This window comes from Cephus cinctus, unplaced genomic scaffold (genome assembly GCF_000341935.2).
Source record: "Cephus cinctus unplaced genomic scaffold, Ccin1 Ccin1_scaffold1086, whole genome shotgun sequence".
Lineage (NCBI taxonomy): Eukaryota > Metazoa > Arthropoda > Insecta > Hymenoptera > Cephidae > Cephus > Cephus cinctus.
The window spans coordinates 118,955-140,910 of record NW_014333601.1 but is presented as its reverse complement, the minus strand read 5'-3'; the positions used below and the strand labels follow the sequence as shown (position 1 = coordinate 140,910).

Here is a 21,956-nt window from a genome sequence, read left to right as displayed (position 1 = left end):
GGCAGGAAGGGGTTGAAAGTTTAATATGTCCAGCAAGTATGCTGGAAAATATTTAATAAAGATACCGCAACCACCCCTCGCCCCCTCGTCATCCCTTAAATCCATTCTCTCCGTGAATACATCCCTTAGCTGTATAGATATTTTTTTTTTCCAATGATTTTCAAAAATTTACTTGCCCCCAAATTTTTTTTTTACCGCCTTCCTAGATACTCGGTTAAAGTATTATCGTTCACCCTGACGTATTCACGTCGTCGCCGTTAAGACGTCGTTTTTACCGAGACGTCCGTAAGGTGACGCGTATTACGACGGAAATCCAGGCGAAGCGATTGCCTCGAGGAATCGCACAGCGGTTAGACACGGTGGCACGTGGAAACGATTTTTCTCACGCGATCCATATAACCAACCCTTAAACTATATAAACCCCTCGCGCTTCCAGTGGGCACAGACGTAAACGCTCCTGCGAGCCTTTTAATGAGACTCGAATATATATTCATGGAAATAGGGGCAGGTGCATTGTTAGATACATCTGGTCCCCCTCCCGTGTTTCCGATCCTGACAATGAAATCCCTGATTCTCTTCCCGTAGGGGGATACACCGACCTCAAACCTTCAACTTCTCAAGACCCCTAAAGCGCTACCCATCAATCCGCTGATCCTGCCTCATTTGCATCCTTACGACCCCGTTATCGAGTAATCTCTGTAAAATTCGGAAAATTAAAAAGAAAGGCCACCCGTGCTCGGTGGGCGGGAAGGGGGGGGGAGGGATTAAGCGTCAAGGGGGTTCCTTGAGAAATGAGAGGGTGGTAGGGTAATTAGACGAAGCGATGACGAGAGAATTTTAAGTAAAAAGGGTTAACACTGGCCGGTTTTAATTCTAAAAGACGTCACTGGTTGCCGGAGAGTACCAGGAGCGTCTGTGTCAAGCGAATCGCAGCGACATCTCGTGAGGATAATAAATAATGAGAGATAAATGTAAAGAGTGGTTAATGAAAGAGAGGGGGTCAGAGGTCATTCTGAGTAATAGTATGGAATTGGTATACCGGGTGTCAACGAGTAAATTAAACGTGACAAATTCATTGAACGCCAACAGCGTCAATCGATTCCCAGGGGGTTGTATCGAGAATTCAGCAATTTTTTCAATTTCGAGGTAAAACTCAATCCCGTCGATACGGAACGAACGCGGCACGCCCTATCGTTCAGGATCACCGGTAAAGCTTCCTTTCCAACTAAGCTTAATGGGAAATATATATATATATATATATTTTTTTTTCGAGTAACGTCAGTAAGATCGGAAATAAAAGGACGCATCGTCCTGTCGGAATAATAATAATAACCGGCACGTAAAGGATCATCCCCCTGTACGATCAAAGTGTTGCACGTCGTGGACTAAGGGATGAATGAAAATCTGTAGCGACTTACCAAGCGTTTGTGCTCTTTTGCCTATGTACGAATGAAGAATGAAGTCGACCCTGGTAGGAATTGGGGAGCGAAAGAGAGGAGGGACGCGTGGACGAAGGTTGAGAACCGGAAGAGTGAGACAGAGAGAGGGGATTGAAGGAAAAGCAGAGAAGGACGTGAGAAGAAGGAATAGAGAGAGAGAAAATTGGGTAAATGGGGAACGAGTGGGAGTGAGTGAGAGAGATGCCCCAGGGAGTACGAGAGAGAGCGAGAGAGAGAGAGTGAACGAGGGAGGGGGGTGGGAAGGGAGAGGTGGTCACAGTTTTGGAGGGTTGCCGAATATTGATCCCGGCGAGTAAAAGCCGGGTCCCGAACCCGGGACCTAACGTTCTATGTTTGACGGCGTGTAGGCCTCCAGGAAAAAAATACATATATATATATATATATACACAACAGAGAAAACATATACTCGATATATGGTCAGGCAGTTTTACTAATGGGAAACCAAAGTCCTATTAACTTTTGTACGTGGTCGTCAGTAGGACTCGCAGACGCGCTTGACCGTATACCTTGGGTCTGGGTCTGACCAATGAAAATAGTAGGGACACGTGTACCAAAGTTTAAAGAGCTCAGGTCTTGCCCGAAGCACAAACCAAAGAGAGGCAAAGTCCTGCGTGCACGAGACCGGAAGTGACTCCTTTATGTAGACACCTGCCAACCGACACGTGGACCTCGTTTGACGTATCAGGATTGCGACACCGTTTGACTCTCCGCATTGCTTAGCATAACGCCCTCGTACGGGATATGACGTCATAAGAGATGAAGAATCTGGGGAGGGAAAATTTTTTAGGCTGTCGTAGAGATTACTGAGCTTGGTTGGGTTCCTAATTCAGGGGACTCTTTTATGGTTCAAGGCGTATGGAGATGGCCTCTCAAATTTTAACTATAACATCACGGGCTTTATCGCGTCTTATGGTGGATTTTGAAAAAGACTCTGTTCCTTCTTCTTCGTGGATATTCGTAATTTTAGTATATCCATTTACGATGACTTGGATAAATATTAGCTTAGTGGCAGGCGCATATCGATCGAGATGGTCGGAGGTTAAGTGGCCCCGTTTCACAATTTAAAGAGCGATGAGCTATGATGATTCGAAAACTACTTTGAATTATTGACAAACCCCACGGGTAAAGGATATCGGCGTTGGATCTCGTGCGAATTCTCCGATGATTTCACGGTGAAGTAATAATTAATAGCCGTAAGGGTTTTTGGTATCGACGGTACTCGAGGTGAAATATTATTTTTATTATTCATTCGATAAAACCCAGGAGAAATGACGTGGCAAAGTGGTTTTTATATTTTTCTTTGTCAATTCGTTACAAAATATTTCGAAATTTTTCAAAAATTTTCCTCGGACCTTCAGCCATCATTTATGTACTCTGTCCGTTCTTTATTTTTCATTGCGTTATATGAATTGATTTTTCAAATATTTTTATTTTACAAAATTTTTCTTTTTAATATCCAATTACTATTTATGAAATTCTGAACGTATATACTGTTCGATAATGGTTTAAATAAGATTTTCAATATTTAATAAATATCCGTTTCCACATATTTCTCACCGTCGGTGTTCCACAGAAGAACGCAGCACGTATGACTTACGAATCCTGTAACCAAAAGACCCCCCGAAGCTACGTGACAATATCTTGAGTCGTTTCCATATGCGTTGCGCGTCTCACCAAGCAGCCCGATAGTCCGCGAGTAGAGTGCAAGCAGAAAGAGTATCTGTGAGACATAGCGATTTCCAGTGGTGCAATATTTTCAGAAAACGATTCAGTAGGGAATAAAGGATAGCAAAGCGCGCGTTCTATCCTCGGCGTATACCTTGCTAGGAACTTCATGTACGCGACTGTGCATATATCCATATATTATATGAATATACGCATAAGAAGATTGCATAAAGTCTCCGACTCTGCAATTCCTCTAGGTAAACGCCCCACTTTCATCATTTCAACCAGCCACCCTATATACCTTCCGTGTAATATTTCACTCGGTGTAAATGAAACCTAACCCCTTAATCAGGCAAATCACTGAACGACGCGTCTGCTTGGCTCCGAACATTTTGCTTAAATGATATAGCGTTCTCTGTCTCTCTCAAGGTTTCAGTGTTAATAACCATTTCAACTACCAAGAATTTTCGATCTGTCTTTCTATTGTGTAAGGATACCACCCGGTAGGGTTGAAAAGGAGGAAGGGTCAGGCAAGGGTAGGATCCAACATTCGAATGGCGTCGAAATACAGTGATACCACGAAAAAAAAAGTGACTTTATTCGTATAGTCAAGAAAATTTTCTCATATTTTTCTTTATTTTTATTTTCTTTTTTTTTTGCTTGGTAATTACTTACTAATGAGAGTGTACCAGCGCAGCCTCTAACGAGACTGACATGTCGACTGGGACGTGGGTGGGACTTTTGCTAGCCAAAGGGGGATGATCTTAAAAAAAGATCACTGTACTTTTGTCGACGGCTGGAAAAAGTTACTGGGGGGGTGGGGGGTCGTGTGACGTGTGTGGAATAATAAAAGTTTTTTCTTTTTTCGCGTAAAGTTACCTTAGTACGGTTTAATAGGTAATTTTATTTCTACTCGTGTCTGTGATTAGTACGTGGCATTTTTTTGGGTAATTAAACTCGTCGGTCCGAGGCAATCTTTTTTGGACGGACGTTAATTGCTTTTTATATTTTACCTTATTACGTTTCATTGTCAAAAAGTATTTATTCGTTCGATGTCCTTTGAACGTCCCGATTGAAACGTTATTAAGGCTGGTTAGGTTATAAAGATGGTATCGTTATGTAACAATGGTCTTATCAGACGCTTTCCTTTGAGACGTGAATTTATAAAGGCGGAAAGTGGGTTGGCAAATTAAATATTATCGTTGGCTAGAATTTGAATGAAATCTATTTTTTTTTCTCTTGATTTAAATCCATTTTTCCTTTTAAACTATATTCTTTTGTCTCTGTGTTTTATTTATTTTTCTTTTTTCTTTAGCTCTCAATCGACCTTTCTCTTTGTTTGGTCCGTACCTTAAGTCGTAACAATTCCTAGTGAAAGTCTGGAAGATACAAAAGCTTTATGCGAAATGCTGAAGAACTTTTTTGAAAAATCAAGTCTTTGCGTCAAAGTAGGGACGACGTGATATTTTCAAATTTTTTGAAAATTTTCCGAACTGGAAGTCACTCAAATTTCAATCGGAGTGCCATATCTTTATTTTTCTCGTGTTCCGGAAATATGATAAAACGATGAGATAATTTTGAAATAAATTTTCAAAATAAAGATCCAAGGATACAGTTCGAAATTAATTTTGAAGGATTTTATTTTACTTATTTTTTAAATTTCTTTATTCAAACCAAAATTATCTGTCTGTAGCTGTAACCTACAGTCGCACCTGCTATCTTGCCGATCGATATAAATCTTAAAGAATTGTTTTTAAAAAATTACTTCAACTCACAAGAAAACACGTGCGACACCATGCCAATACCTGATTTACTATTTGCAAAGATACCACCCTACCGAATTTAAATAAAAAAATTTTCCTTTTTATTTTTCTCCCAACTTCTTTAGTAACGCCAAAAATACCTACCTGTCGCTTGACTTTATCTTCGAAATAAAAATATAAATGACATCAACCCGCTAGAAAGCAGCTGCGACAATATGCCAACAACTGGCTTATTGCTCGCTGAGACACCAACCTACAAACCTACCAGCCTACCGACCTACCAACCTACGTTCGTGCATTGTGTTCAACCCCTGCTGGGCTCAACCACCCCCTTTGCCCTCAGCTCCTCTTTCATAGCTATAGCTCTCTCTCTCTCTCTCTCTCTCTCTCTCTCTCTCTTATTTACACACCATCCCCCACTTTCATCTTTCTCCTTCGTACATTATTCTCATCGCTCCCCCCCCCATTTCACCCCCCACCACCACCCGCTCCAATCTCTCCTTACATCCCCTCCTATCCATTCATCTATCCACTCTTCGTCCCTTTTATCATCTTTCAGTCGTGCTGAAACTTCGTTCTGTTACCAAGGGTAACTTTTAACGTTGCTACACGAACTTCAGATACGCACGTATCCAAGTACACGTATTCTTGTGCCATATATTTTTTTTAAATAACAAAATTTTATTTTCTAAAACCGAAAAGATAACGCACTACGCGAGCTGAATCCTCAAATATTTATTAACCCCTAATCGTATATGGAATCCTATAAGGAATTTTCAATGTTCCTATACAAATTTACAAAATCTACATGGGGGCATCCAAGCACATCCCTAACCCATTGGGGTTACTCAACACGGCCGATGACGTAGCACGTGTCTCTTAAAGTCAAATAAATAAAGAAATATATGGTTGAGCGAAAGAAACCGCTCTTGGCCAATCTACCGTAACTGGCTTGGATCTGTCAGAGGGTGAATTTGTCGATTCCAATAACTGTTCCGAAGAAGGGTAAACTAATGTTTCCAAATTCTGCCATGTTATCCTGACGTAATTAATTTTTTATGTAATACCCTTATATCGATCACTCATCGTCTCCCTTGATTCTGATTCTCCCTACTGTCGTCATTTATTTTCTCTATTCGACTGTCATTTCCAATATCTATGTTTATACCTCGAAAGTAACTGCCGAAATTCTCAGGCTTTGCACTTACTGTTGACTCGGATTTTCGTACAGGGTTGTTATGTACTAAGGGATGTTTTCTTTGTTTACTGGAAATACACAGTTTGGAACAGTTTGGAATTCTCATCCGGTCGGTCTTTGTAAAATATATATACTGTAATGAAAAAAAAAAAAAGTTTAATCTCCCGAGGCAAGTCGAATCGTAGGTACCCTTAAAACTTTTTGAAATTTTCATCCGTGGCAGAAGATTTTGTGAAAGAGTCGCTTGCGAAAATTTTCTGGACGCTCGGAAATATATTGGCGTGAATGAGAAACCAGGTCAACGCCGTATCGAAGCATGTTCGATTAATCGACCACTGGACTGCTAGTATTGTTTTTACGATGGCCAATTATCCGGCTGACTGTTTTCCCGATTTTTACCTTCCAGCAATTTCATTCGCGTGGCAAACTTGTTGTTTTTTTCCTGTAATTTATTTTTTTTTTACATTTTTTTATTTTCGCCTTCACTTGCACAATAATGAAATGTCTACGAGTCACGGTCTCCGTCGTTTCTCTCACTTTTCATCGGATACAACAGAGCGGGTTAAATTTGTCGAAACTTTCGGAAGGCTTGAAATTGAAAATTTTAATTTAAGACGCCCGAAAGACGCCCTCTCCAGTTTCGTTCGTAAACTTCAAACTTTCCATACAATCCAATCCTAGTTGGCCGATTACGTCGTGGGTAATTCTTTTTTTTTTTTTTCTAAATGGGTGAACTTTCACGTCATCCCTAGAATTGTTTAGTACCTATATCTTACGTTGTTTGTCTTTTTATCCCTTAGTTCGATTTTTTATTTTGTAAAAAAACCTGCGAAAATAACTTCCTAAGCTGAAATCAAGGTCGACCTGACACCTCTTGGGCTTCCTTGCAATCGAATCGAATTAGAATTGCCCTCAAAACAATTATCTTCAAGACTAACTTTATTAAACACTTTCAAGGTAAACAGCATGGATAATTCTATGGATTAGCATGCGCCGTTCCTCTTAACCCTTTTGCAATACTACTTTTCTGTGTATCGATCGACCAAGCAGCTCCGACATATCGTTCCTCGATCCGTTTTGAAATTGAAATTGAAATTTGAAGCGCACGATTTTGGCCTATAAAAAAACTAGAGGAAAAAAATTGAAAAAAAAAAAATAATTTTCAAAATCAACAAAAAATTGTCATACAAACTTGAATTTGTCTGTCCTTAAAAAAGATTTCTTATATAAGCGCCTGGCGCCGACCTTGTCAGGTCTCTATTGACCCATTGGGATTTTCCATACACCAGACAGTTTCACTAGAGTAAAAGACCTGGTTGTGCCTAAAAAAAAAAAATGTGAAAAATATTTCAAAAAGTAAATTACCCAAAAATTGCATGAAATATTTTTTTACTTGTTTTCAAATAAAAAATATGAAAATATACCAAAAACCACGTGAATCGCGTTACGCGAATAATACGTGTGTGAACAACAATTACTTATCGAGATATAATCTCGGATTATCGATAAACGCTCCGAATTATTAATCAGGATGAAGATGCTGCAAGGATATTTCAGTTAATATCAAGCATAGGTAACAATAGTGTTTCGTACGGTGCTATAGAATTTTCGTGATGTATGAATTATCGATATCCCATATCACAGATTCGATTCCCGCGCATGCGTTAAATTCGCGATTCCACCCCGTGTCGAAATTGATCCATGCAATTATGCAATTATGCACAGGCACAGATTGCACATCCATGCAGAATAAAGTTCGACGTTCATTATCAGTGCTGGATAAATATTTTCAGGCTGGTTCGCAATCGGCCGCAAAATTAAATATTAGGTTGGGGAAAAAGAAATCCATTATTTTTTTCGCCTGATGGCTACAACGATATATATCTCGTAAAGTATTATCCAGACAAATTCAGACTTGTGCTCGTTGTAAAAGTGACGTTCCATACTAAAAAAAATTCTTCTATAGTTTTTTGATTGGTTGATTCACTTCTGAGCTATAGGGTGGTAAAAGATGGATTTTACAATTTTGCTTTGATAAACGCGAAAATGCAAGCCAGGCGGCTGAAATCGTGAATAGTGTTTATGGTCCCGATACTGTCACACAGCCAATTACGTGCAATTTTGGTTTCGTCGATTCCGTTTCCGGTATTTTCGATGTTAAAGATGCACCTCGCGCAGGTAGGCCAATCGTCGAAATTGTCGATAAAATCATGGAAGTGATCGAAGTAGACCGACATGTTAGCAATCGCAGTATCGCCCAGGAGCTAAAGATCGACCACAAAACAGTTTTAAACCATCTTCATAAAGCTGGATTCAAGAAGAAGCTCGATGTTTGGGTGCCACAGGAATTGACGCAAAAAAACTTGATGGATCGAATTTCCATCTGCGAAGCCTTGGCGAAACGGAACGAAATCGACCCATTTCTTAAACGGATGGTGACTGGTGATCAAAAATGGGTCACATACGACAATATTGTGCGAAAACGATCGTGGTCAAAGTGCGGTGAAGCAACTCAAACGGTGGCCAAACCAGGAATAACCGCCAGGAAGGTTTTGCTGTGCATTTGGTGGGACTGGAAAGGAATCATCTACTATGAGCTGCTTCCATATAATCAAACACTAAATTCGGACCTCTACTGTCAACAATTGGACCGCTTGAAGCTAGCGATTGACCAGAAGCGGCCGCAATTGGCCAACAGGAAAGATGTTGTGTTTCATCAGGACAACGCCAAACCACGCACGTCTATAGTGACTCGCCAGAAACTCCGGGAACATGGTTGGGAAGTTTTGATGCATCCACCTTATAGTCCGGACCTGGCACCAAGCGATTACCATCTTCTTTTATCATTGAAAAACTTCCTTAGTGATAAGAAACTGGCATCAAGAGGAGATTGTGAAAACAGCTTCATCGAGCTTTTCGCCACTGGGGACCAGGGCTTCTATGAGAGAGGCATTATGAAGTTACCTTTAAAATGGCAACAAATTATAAAACGAAACGGTACACATTTGACCCAATTCGGACAATCCGAACCATGTTAAATGAAGTCTTGAAATAAACTTAAAAATAATGGATTTCTTTTTCCCCAACCTAATATCTGTAACGAGCGAATGTCCTCCCAATTCTTTTTTTTTTCTTTCTCCTCAGTGTAAAATCAACACCCCCTATAACACGGAATTACAGTGTCATTCGCCGATCGTCGATATGAATTCGAGGATTATCTAAAAAAAAAAAAAAATGTCGGATCACCTCCCTCACCCCAAAAAGGGTTGTCGATAACGCTGTTGGCAAGGGGATAACAGCTCGTTGCATCATTGACTGATATTTTCAAAAAATACTCATGTCGTGCGACCATCATCACAGACGTAGGTATCGCGGCTGATGGCCATTTTGAAAGTGGGTTATACCCTCCGTAAAAGCAACGTTCCTTCTCCTTGGGTTCTGTCGTCGTTTGATTAAGTGGAAGGGTGCAGATAAGAGGTTGCCATAACGTAAACGATGTAGATAGCTTGGTGGAGCGAAAAAAAATATCCACATTTTCCTGAAGAGCCGTGCAGCTTTGCTTTGGTACAGGAACGAATGAATAAATCGTGAAGAGTGAGTGGTACGAGGGCAGGGGATGAAGGGGGGAGAAATGGAAAAAATGCTGTATGCGGTTTTTCGATATTTTTAAATAAAAAAATTTACTAATATCGAGTATTTACCACATTTGCATAGGGCTGCTTGACGACGCCTTGTGCATTAAAAACGATAATTTTCGTCTCCCTGTGCGAATGTAAGCGTTATTTTGAAAAAAAAAAATTATGCAATTTTCACGGTTTTCTTTTATGTAAAGCATTTTGGAATATACACATAGGTATTCCGTATGTGGGAATGTCTAATTGTAGAAATGGAGGAAATTACGTATTCAGAAATACACCTGGATCCATCTTAGTTTTAGAATTTCGATTTTTTTCTTCGTCTTTCTCATTTTCACATTAGAACGAGGAGTCAATGCAGAAATAGAGTGAACGACTGGTAAAATGTCTTGAGATTCAAAATATTTTCAAAAAACAATCGAGTCTTGTTCAATCAATTTTCTTTCCTTTTACCGGTTGCACATGGAATCAATATGATTATTTTTTCGATTTTGAAAATTATCGAAATTATCATTTATTTGATAAACCATTCCAGACACCTTACCGTTGTGTTTTTAACGACACTACGCGATCGAAGATCCAAAAGTCTTGAGCTTGTATTAACGGAGTATCATGAGAAGTTGATCGAGATCAATAAAATTAGACATTAATTTATTGAAATCAATAAAGATCTCCTCGACACTCTTGATCGATACCAGTAACAATCCAGCTTGGATAATCAGACCCGGAGCGAGTCCTCATTAAGTACCAAAGTCAAACATCTGTTTACATTTAAATAGATGGTATGAAGATAATTGAAAAAATAATGATCTCTCATAAAGCTCAGCATCTTCCTTTGATCATCTTGCTCTGGTTACGTTTCTCAAAAATATATGACGTTTTCCATATCCTCTCTCACTCTTTCTCTCTCCCTGAGAGAAAGAGAGAGAGAGGAGAGAAAGTGTCCCTATTAATATACGAGTGTCCCTCCCCACTTAAAAAAAAAAAGTACCCAAGCTTTTCTGTGACGTAATTAATTAATCCCCCAAAAGATGAAATCCGTTTTGACATATCTGTACGTCAGCCAGTGGAAACTCGTGTCGAAAGGAATGGCCGTAAGGTTATCGGGCTAGATATTCTACGAGGCATGTGTATTCGTAATTTTGCAGATAATTCTGGTGGAGATAATTCGGGTGGATGATCTGGATGAAGATGAGACCGGGTGGTTCGAGGTCCTTGTGAAGGAGCGAACCGTGAGGTGTCCCAGTGAAGACAGTAGATAGTGAAAGTGAGTGAGAAGGTGTGAAAGATGTGATCGTGAAATTAGTGAAAGGACAAGGACAAAGACAAGCTCTGGTCCAGGAGAGGACGAAGGACTATGGATGGCAGGAGGGTGGCAAGGGAGACGAGGAGCAGGATGGCGTTGACCGTGTGGCAGATAGTCTAGAGAAGGGTCCCGGTGATGGAGTCGGGGAAAGTGGGTGGCGGGAGCCCCGGCTCGCACTCGCCGGCCCTGCCTGGCTACGGGGTCAGCGGGGATGGCAACGTCGATTACATTATCAGTGATTACATGGAGCGGCTTGGAACGCGGCTAAACATCCTCGAGACCGAGCTGAAGTATGCTTGGCGCGCATTGGATTTGCTCAGTCAGGAATACATTAAGATGTGGGAGAGGCTTGAGAAATTGGAAGGTTTGCTCTACGAGCAGCAAACGGTAATAAGTCAGCTGATTGAGTTTTACGCTGGTGGCGGTGGGGGTGGACCTGGTGGTGGTCCTACCGGTGGTCCAGGGGATACTGCCGGTAACGTTAGGGAAGCTTTGATCGGTCAGCAGACGTCGGTCGGCGAGCTGGACGCTATCGCTGAGAGTCTTGGAGCCGCAATAGGCGTCGAGGAAACCAGCGTTCTCAGGGAGAAACTAGCTCAGCAGGAATTGGCCAGGATGCACGGACTTACTCAGGACAGCTCGACGGCAGCTGCCGCCGTGACGGACATGCACAGGAACGTTCGAAACGTCGAGAGGGAGAGCACCCTTGAGACTCTCGAGGAAGAGGCTAACACACCGGATGAAGCTTTTTACAGGAGCTTGAATAACGCCTACAGGGAAGATCTGATCTGCGGGGAAACGTCCAGGCCGACTTCGCAGTTGGGTATGATATGGGAAGAGGCTGAAGAGACTGAGGACGCTAATGGGAAGAAAGAAGATTTGAGCTTCGAGAAAACATCCTCAAAGGAGAAACTTGATGAGAACGATGAGGGCAATAAGCATGAGGCTGATGAGGAGAAACAGGAGGAGGGCGATGACGAGGATGAAGATCAGGGTGAAGTGTTCAGTGCTGCGGATTATAAGAGCTACCGTGGAAATACTCCTTGCATCAGCGAGCAAGACCTGGCTCAGTTGTCCAGATTGAGTTCTATCGATCAAGTGGCACTGGAGAAGCTTCACGAATTGGATAGGCTGACGTCACAACTCCAGCAGGACTCGCAAAATCTGATAGAGTTGCAATCGCGACTAATGGAGTCGCCAAAGAGACAGTATGCATCGGAGGCCGAAGCGAAGTTGGCCGAAGAGGCGACCAGCATCGATGAGCAGCTGAGAAAGATCTATGCGGAGACCGACGTGGACAGTTGGACGTATTCAAAGAGTCCTAGTTCGACGGGTAGGTCCGTTTCGAGAGTTAGTACTGATAGTGGATTGGCGACGGATGGTGACTATACCACGAGATCGATTTCTCCTAGATTAACCTTAGGAACCAGAACGGGTCTGGATTCTCATTCTGCGACGACCTATACGCCACCACGACTGGGATACACTTCGGCTCTCTTGGAGAAAAGTCCCGAACAGGTTATACAGCTTCCGATCGACGTGGGTAACTTCGCTAAGGGTTACGCAGAGAACAAGGAACTGACCGACCTCATGGCTGAAAGTTTTGCTGCGGTTACCTGCGCTTCGCCAACTATTTACAATGCGACTACGGAAAAGATTTCTTCACCGACCTTGTCGGCCGGCAGCGTCCAGAGTGTCCACAGTGTTCAGAGCCTCAGGACACGACAGGATGGGTACCTGGGTAGCGGAGCGAGGTTAAATTTGGATTTCGCAGAGAGCAGGACCCCGCCAAGTCCATCTCCGAGTTCGCCACCGCCGCCAGCTCCTCAGGACACGGGAGACAGTTTCCTGATGCCGAGCGCCGACCAGCGTGAGCTACCCGAAAGCAAACGCTCGCAGAGTCCTGGATTCCTCAGGAACACCGAGAAGCTTCTGGAACAGGGTAGACTAAGTCCGAGGACGCCGCACTCGCCGAAATCGTCCCCACGCATTTCACCGAAGCACACGAGCAAAGGCGCCGCTATCGTCGCCGCCAAGTCTGACTCGGGTCTGTCCTCCATGAGCGGCTGGAGTAGCCTAGACAAGTCTCCAGGCTCGCCGAAAAGTTCAATCAGCAAATTGCTCACTTCCTACTCGGTGGATCATACCCGCACTGCTCTAGCACCCACAACCCAGCCACTGATGTCGGCCAGTCCGATACCGCCCTTACCAGAAGCTGCGACAGCCCTTACTCAGGAACCACTCTACGACACTCCAGAAGGTAGGGATGCCTTCGCGACTTCCGCTATGGCGACGACGCATTCCTTCGCCGCCACTGGGAATCATCTACCTGGTGCGGTGCTCGTTAAGTCGCCACCTAACAAAGACGAGTTCGGCTTCGTTCCACCCCCAGCACCCAGCGTGTCGTCCTGTTCCAGTCCGAAGAAAAGAGGACGACAGCAGAGCCTTCAGCAGGGACTGTCCCACACGTACGACAGCGTACCCCCTGGAACAGTCGACTTCTCCTATCGCCCCGAGCAACCGGCTATATACTCTGTTGCTGGTAGCAACCGGCAACAAGCTGTCACGTGTATCTACACCAGCGTAACAGGCTCTTACGGATGGCGTGCCAGCTGTGCGGGATACATGCCTGACTCCATGGAGCCGTATTCGGGCTATCAGGATAATTATGGGCTACAGTATCCAGAAGCACATGGGAAGAAAGGATCATCCAGGACCTACGGGGAAGGAATGTCGAATCACGAAGGTTACAAAACGGCCATGTATCGCACGATGTTTCCTACCGGTAACATTACCGATGCTCTCTCGTATTATCCCACGAGTGCTAATCTACCGCGAACGGAGACCAACGAGAGTTCCTGGTTGAACTCGATGGAAGGTCAGATACCCCACGACTCGACGTCCTCGAGTATAAGATCCTTGACGTCCGACGGAAGTTACGCCCAGAGTCCGTATACGGACAGAAGATATCCACAGCCGCCCTCCTATCAAGCTCAACAGTACCATACTTATGCTAATCAGTATCCCCAAGGGTATCAGCAGTCCTATCAGCCCTACAGTCAGAGACTTACTCATTCGGAGAGTGCGCAATTGGCCGATGGTTATCAGAGACAGTGGCAGCGCGAACATCAGTACATTCAGGATCAGCAGGAGGGCGGTAAAGTTCAAAGTGACCAGACACAACATCAGCAGGGAGATTATTACGACACTTCCGGTGTTATCGTGTCCCAGTCGGGATACATCAGCATCGCTGCTGATATCAAGGACCACGAAGAAAACAAAATTACTAAGAAGGTCAGGCGAGGTGCGTCCTTGAAAAATGCTATGAATTCCATGAGCAACTGGCTTCCGGATCTTCATCTGAGTAAACGGCATCGAAGTCAGTCGTTGCCAGGTGGTGTCCGAAGGGAAGACCTGGACACCTCGCAGGAGCAACAGAGGTCGCAAGAGCCACGAGGTCGAGGACGAGGACAAGCCCCGCGTAAGAAGAAGAAGCATACCTTGGTCTCGACTGTTTCTGGAATTTTGCAGAAAGCCAAACGCAGGAGCCACCAATCCCAGTCGCTCTCTGATCCTGAGCAATCAGAAACTGAATGGAGCAGTGGGAGGCAGAGCGGACTCTCCGAAGACGAGGATAGCGTTATGTCTGATGCCAATCAAGAGCCTCCGTTCTTTGCCAAAGTCAAAACGAGCACCAGGCGAAAGGGTCAGCAAGCGGGTCCGATATTACAGCAACAGCAGCAGCAGCAACAACAAAATCAACAGGGCCAACAGCAGCAACTGCAGCAGCAACAGCTACAGCAGCAACAGCATATGCAGCAGCAGCAGCAGCAACAACAACAGCAACAAATCGAACTCATTCAGCAACAGAAAAATTTCATGCAACAGCAGCAACAGCAAGAATACAAAGAGTTCCTTCAGAAGCAACAACAAAGTCTTCAACAGCAACAGCAAACACTGCAACAACAAATACAGCAGCACCAAGAACAGTTACAGCAGCAAGTCGCGCAGGACGTTACTAAGGAACGAAAGCTTGACGGAAGCGAGCAAGAATTCTCAGACTGCGTTCCTGCGACCGAAGAAGAAGCTTCCGGAAAAAGTACTGGCTCGGGATCCGGTGGCTCGTCAATCTTTGCCACCGTTGGCGACATCAAGAGATCGGCCGGAAGTTCCGACGAGGCTCCCAACGAGAAGGCTCCGAAACTTCCGCCGGTGACGTTGATGGGCGGTGCCAGTATGGAGTTTGCCGTTTCCCGAGCTCTGGGAAAATATCGTCAACGTCAATCGTCCACCGTGACGGATGAACAAGCATCCAACGAGGAGTCCACCGTCGACCGGAAGTCCGACGACGGTGGGATAAGTGGCGCACCTTCGCAGGAAGCCGCCTACGAATATCCGGAAGACGTTGTCTCGGAGAAAAGTGAGAAATCTGGTAGCGCCAAGTTACCGGAACTGGTGACTAGTGTCTCGGAGGAGGCTCCGCCATCGGAAGGAAGTCCTTCCGCCTCGAGTCTCCGAGGTCATGGGCCTGGTAACAGGTTCTTACCAAGACACCAGCAGTCCCTGGAAATTCCTTGGAGTGGTCGGGGGGATCCGGACGAGGACAATCGTAGTACTCATTCATACAGAAGTACCTCGAGAGTTTCCTCCAGAAGACAAAGTACGGAAGACTCCATAGATTCCGAGGACGAGTGGTACTGTTACGAGCTCAGGAAATTGGAGGAGCTGGAGAGGCAGTCCCAAATGGAAATTGAGATGGGTGTCGTCCTGGTCGAGGAACCTGAAGAGACTGAACCTTACGAACCGGACGAGGACGTCAAGGAACGCATGTCCTTTGTGTTACGGGAACTTCGGCTCAAGGCCAAGCCAAGGGACGAGGTCGTCGAGAAGGAGATCAATAAAGGAACCAGGATCAATGGCACGGTCAAGGACACCAGAGGAGGCCGCGAAGTATTCCGTGATGAGAAACCAATACCAAAGCGGAAGACAGCCGAGAGCGTGGAGACAGTTTTTGCAAGAGTGACTGACTATCACACCTGGGCCCACGAGGAAGAAGCAAGAAAGGAGGAGAGACTTCCGGCCCCTATGGAGGAAGGTTCCTCAGGTGAGACCTCAGGTCCCGACAGTCCAAGACAGTCGATGGACGAAGACGAAGGTGAGGAGGATGAAGAGGAGCTGGCCAACGAGGAGCGTTCACGAAGAAGCTCGAGCGGCTCGACCTTGAGGCAGGATCGGGTGCCTCCTGGCTCGGATTCACTTTCTCGCGAAGGTAGCGTAAGTGTAGCAGCTAGCGAAGTCTCAGTGAGCATCCCAGGTGGCTGGGACTCTGAAAGCACTGTGATTGAAGGAGAACGCGAAGGGGCCGAAAGTGCTGAGACCGGAACCACAGCGACGCTGAGCCTACCGAAGATCAAGATAGACTCCTCCTCGTGCGGTAGCTCGGACGCTACCCTGAAGGAGGGTCAGGTCAGCCCTGGGCCGCCAGGATCTAAATGGAAGCTTCTGAAAGCCTTGAAGGAACGCAAGGCCGAAGAAAAGCTGAAGGAGGTTGAAGAGGCCAAGGACGCCACGATCACCCAGGGACCCACGGCAGTGAGTATCATGATCAAGTGAGGACGGGAAAACCTTGGTAGAGTCTGTTCGAGGTTTGGTTGGGCCAATATTTAACTGATAACGTACCTAACCCATCTTACAACCTTTCGCCCTTTCATCGTACCTCGTCCCTAACCTTTCTTATCTACTTTCATTACCCAACATTTCACTCCTCATCGTCCTCGTTACCCTTGAACCCTGCTCCGACCTCACATGGGACCTTCGCAGTCCCGGCCTACGTCAGCTACCTGACTTAACCGAGCCCTGCCAATGTGAGAAGAACCTCAAACACAACCCTGACCAAGATCCACGAAGATGAAAATGGGCCCAGCTTCGCTCGGACGTACTGTCTACCAGGAATCAAGGTGTTACATAATATGGATCCACAGAGTCAATAAAGGTTGACCGTCGTAGGCCGTTGCGCAATCCTCGGATGGCCTACCACCCAACTATATATAACGTATACGCATAAAGGGGTTAAGAATGATACTAGTCAATTTAAGTAAAAACGATAAGCGCTTGGCTAAGCAATATTTCTAAGAGCCTCTAATCGACGTCGGACTAATGCGAAAACAGTCGATCCACACAGCACACACACTGAACAGATACCGAGATACGTTCCAAGTGATATAAATAGGTAACGCAGAGCCGGCAAACGGTGCTTCGTGCCACGACGTATATGCTTTAAGGTAGTTTAGAAATGGCGGCCGATCCCTGCGCGGTCGCTCTTTCAGCCTCGCAAAGACGCCAGGCTTCTTCATGGAAAGAGCCCTTTCACCTAATGCCGGAATTAATTAAAGCCGACAGTGACGACGGCCTAGCCGCAAATACCGCTAGGAATTAAGTAAGCTCGCCGCGCAATGAACACCGGCCTTAAGGCTTTCCCCATACAGTTTAAACCCATCCGATTACTTATTCCTGAAATATCGGGTCGAGAGTCAGGATGAAAGACTCCTTTACCTTTAGAGACTTAGATTCTAGCGATTCTTTTAGATCGGAATTCCCAGCCAGAGTTCCTACTCGTCTGGCAGGACGTCAGGACGAACACGTGACTCTCGCATGACACGTCGGAGTCGTACAGGCGTCGTTACTTGTGCACATCGAATTACTTGTGAAATCTACCCACCCACCGATAATCGTGTTGCTGACCTTTGAACTTTGAACTGATTGCTCGAACCCTTCGTACCCAAAGGTCAGGATTTCCTTATTGAGAAAAATTACAAAGATATACGTCTGGTGTATCTAGATGCATATTATGTGATCATAACCATCAGGTACAAATAAAGAGCGTCGCGACGCCAATGGTGCAACCATTAAGCCAGTAAGATTTTTAGACGTCTACGTTAAAGAGAGAGGTCTTTAATCATAATTACGTTCGTGTTCGGCCATTTTCTATGACTTAAACTTCGCCACTCAGTATTACGTGGACAATACTAATTTTTCATGTCTTATTTATTTTTTCTTTCTTTTTATGCATATTACATTGGGCCGACCAATGATAATAATGATAATGATAATGATAATAATAATAATAATGATACCGTCACTCCTTTGTATTCCTTCAAGGTACCGGAATGCAGTTCTTCCCTCGGGCTAACCTTTATTTATTTTTATTTTTTTCTTATATTTTCCGAAAAATAAATAGTAGGAATCTACACTTCCGTGGTAATGCGACCATTCGCGAGAATAGGATCTTTTGCGTATTTAAGGGTTACTGTCTTGTATCTGTACACGATATTGCGCAAGGGTAACATCGGATCAGATTGAAATGCATATTTATACGGCTGAAATATATAGGAGCTTTCAATTGTTACTTTTGGCCGTGCGCTTTTGAAACGGTTTATATAGGTCGTGAAAAAAGAAAAAAAAAACGTGAAGCTTTTCAGTATATCGTATAATCGCGATTAGACGAGGCCGATTGTTTGTCGTGCGTAATGATTAATCGATGTTTAGGAATATTAATCTAGGAGCGTAAATCGTTAGATGACGAGCCGTGGAAACGCGGGAAATTCAAATATCTTTTGGTTAACCCGGTGGTGGCCATAAAGATGAGAAAAAGTGAATCGAGACGATCTTTAACTTTTGAAGCGACGTTCTTGTCGAGATGAATCTCTTTTTTCGCTATATATATATATATATATATATATATAGCGAAGCAACAAAATGGAGGATCTGTCAATAGGGAGACTCACGGATTTCGATATATAGATTTTCATATTTTCCTTCCTCCTCTAACGCCATTCCGCTTCCAGCATCGAATTTTACTACAATCTTCACTTTTCACCCCCGATCGCTCGTCAATTGTTGGGTTTCCTTCATTTAACATTTTTCAACGTCTTTCACCCAAACTCACCGCCAAGTCGTGTCGGCGACATATCGAATACAATCGAACATTCCAGAAAGTCACTTTCCTCACGCGAACGGCAGTGGTGACATGATTTCGAAATATTGAAAAAAGCAATTAAGATTCGAATTTTCCTAAATAAAAAAAAAAAAAAAGAAGCAGAGTCACTAGATATTGTTGAAAAAATGAAAAATTCTCCTGAAAATTCTTTTAATGACAATCTACAAACTCATTAATCTCAAGGGTAGTTTAATTGATAATTTACTAATTAATTTCTTCCCCGAGCATCTCCCTACTTGTCTTTCTGATCGCACGTGACGTCAAAATTATTATCCCACATTCGCGCAATTATAATTCACCCTTTAAAGAGGATTGAAAGAGGTTACATATAAATATACCAGCTATACGTCGCCATTCGCGAATAACTATACCCTTAGCTATCTCTGATCTCTGACCTCCGACCCGCGGAGAACAGTTGAACCGCGTTCCGTCCTTTTCCAGCATTTTCATGAACGCCGTATTAATTAACGAGTGGTCCAGCCCACGAATTTTCACGACGAACACATACAATTTCAATTTAGCACATTACGCGACCTTTGAAAACCACCCCTAAAGTTTCGCTAGATGCCGGCAGGAATCAGCATAATAATTACCCGTTTGTATGCAGCCACGTTGAAAAATGCATCGTATGACGTAATTTTGCTCTTTGTCAAAATTTTCCTTACGACCCCTAATCGACTGTGCCGGAACATCGCGATTACGGAGTTAACCCCAATTACCGTATGGCTCGCGAATTAAAATATTGGCATCTCGATATAAAGGAGAAATCCGTGAGCTCCCATAAATCAATTAGCTTCGCCATTCATCTTAAATGGAAACACGGTCAGTGAGATTGTCGATACGAGTAGGCAGAGACGGACGTATAACCAGTCGTACGAACTGGCGGAACGAAAGAGAGAGAGCGATAACGAGCTAGCCAATGAGGATAACAAGGAAAGAGAACTACAAGGAGATAAAGCGAGATAGAGGGAATAGGAATAAAGGCCGAAGGAAGAAAACACGAGACCAATGACTATTTCTCACTTTTATACGAACCAACTTCTCGCACACCTAATATACCTATGAATAACCATCTATGCGCACCAAGCTACGTAAGAAATACACTTTTCGATTTACAATAATGACAACGTACACATTTACGCAAAAAGAGATGCAACTAATGTACCGGAATTAGGAATACGTATTTTCGGTTTCTCGTACCACGGAGAAAAAATGTATAGTTGCCATTGCTAGAGCAACGGTTGGTATTTGAAAAAGAAAAAAGTTTCTAATGACGACTCTGGTGAGGTTTATAAAACGAATTTGGGGCAATTTATAATAACAATGATAAATTTTAATAAATTTTTTTCGCTCTTACTACAATCTTTTTTTGTCAAATACTAACCGTTGCTCTAGTAATTGTTTTTCTGTCTGTGACCTACATATATTGTATATGTAACGTCTTGAAATTTTTTTCTTTGGACCATCGCTAATGGATTTTCTTGAATTCTTAATGCGGACGAAATCGTTATTTCTTTTTCCACATTTCACACACACACCACACCCATACGTATAATTCGTGTGTGGAACACGTACCTATACGTTAGATTCAGTGTCAATTAATATCTATAGGAATATTACATAATTGAATGAGCAGAGTCCCTGTTCGAGGCTAGGATAATGTATCTCGCGGGGCTTTTCGATTAATTTGAAGATTTTTCGAAGGTCGTTAAAAAAATAACGCGTGTTCTCTTTTTCATCCTCGCGTCCGTCTCACCAGGTAGATATTAAAAAAATTGGTAAATTATCGTACTTTTAATGAAAAAAAATTTCAAAGAACGGCTGCCTACTTTAACAAGTTCATGGCTTTGGATTTCTTGGGGCTTCTTTTGAAATGAGTGACGTAAGGATGAGTGGTGGTAGAGGGAGGGTTGTGAGACGGAGGGATAAAGCCTGACACTCATAAAAGCAACAGACTCTCCCGCATCGGGTCGTAAAGGCGGACGCGGAATTTACCTTGGATTTAAATCCAAAACTCAATCCCATTTCGTTGCTACGTGAAAAGTTCGAGTCTTTAGTTACGTGGAGGGGGGTCTTATGTACTGTTATTTCAAAAGTTACTGGTCACGTATATACCGGGTAACTGATTGGGTCTGGATATTATTTTCTTTGGAAACTTTGTTTTCAATCAATATCGATTACTCGGAATCACTTCGGAGATTTGTCGGTTGAAAATTATTCTTCGGGAGGAATCCGTTCTGGATTAATCCGAGGAAACATCGTAAAAATGTTGCGCGTCTTATTATTAACAAAGTGAAACACTCGGAATTCGCGATCGAGCTAATCTCTTGAGAAATTTGAGGATTCTACGAGTTCAAATTGTATCGAGTTCCTTTATCCGAAGAGAAAGTGGAGCGTGGGAGAGTATTAATTAAAAATTTTGATTATTAATTAAAAAGTTCGCACGTCATGGAAAATGCATATTTGATCCTGAATTAAAATGAGGATGAATTGAAATTCGTATGAACCCCCTAATAACCCCTTAAGGTGTTCCCCATGAACCCTTATCAAAGTAATATACATATATATAATAACCTGATATACTTCATATCTAATTTCAATTAGAACAAAATAACAAGACGGTTCAAAACCAACGTTCGACATTTTCAAAATAATTTTGAAACAAAAAAATGTCAACGTCAATAACTTATTTAGTAAAATTTTGAGAAAAAAAAATAATATGCCTGGAACTTATTTTAAATGGTGAAAAATGCTCATTGAAAATTTACGAGGGATTCAAAATTAATTATTCTCTTTCGTACAATGCGAAGCTCCAAAGTGATGGTGATGTAATAACCGGAACGGGGACAGGTCTAGATGAGGCGGGATTTTCAAATTTCACGTGGATTCGTGACTGCGAGGGTGGAGAGGAGGACACGTGAGACGCGTGGGGG

General features: G+C 43.4%; 2 protein-coding genes across 12 annotated transcripts in view; both read left to right on the top strand.

Moving 5' to 3' along the window:
• LOC107272002 overlaps positions 1-11,012 on the top strand; it is an 89,642-nt gene extending 78,630 nt beyond the window's left edge. Inside the window, exon 17 of the mRNA XM_025089282.1 lies at positions 10,870-11,012. Within this exon, the coding sequence (XP_024945050.1) occupies positions 10,870-10,983 (114 nt within the window). The 3' untranslated portion in view covers positions 10,984-11,012. The remainder of the gene's footprint in view (positions 1-10,869) is intronic.
• Positions 11,013-11,141: 129 nt separating this feature from the next.
• The window catches only part of LOC107272004 (protein unc-13 homolog C), a 49,288-nt gene continuing 38,473 nt past the window's right edge, over positions 11,142-21,956 (top strand). For 10 of the 11 annotated variants that reach the window (XM_025089280.1, XM_025089276.1, XM_025089281.1 and 7 more), the window contains exon 1: positions 11,142-16,619. In XM_025089280.1, coding sequence (XP_024945048.1) covers positions 11,163-16,619 — 5,457 coding nt within the window. In that variant the 5' untranslated portion in view covers positions 11,142-11,162. The remainder of the gene's footprint in view (positions 16,620-21,956) is intronic. The other variant, XM_025089277.1, reaches the window with a different exon arrangement.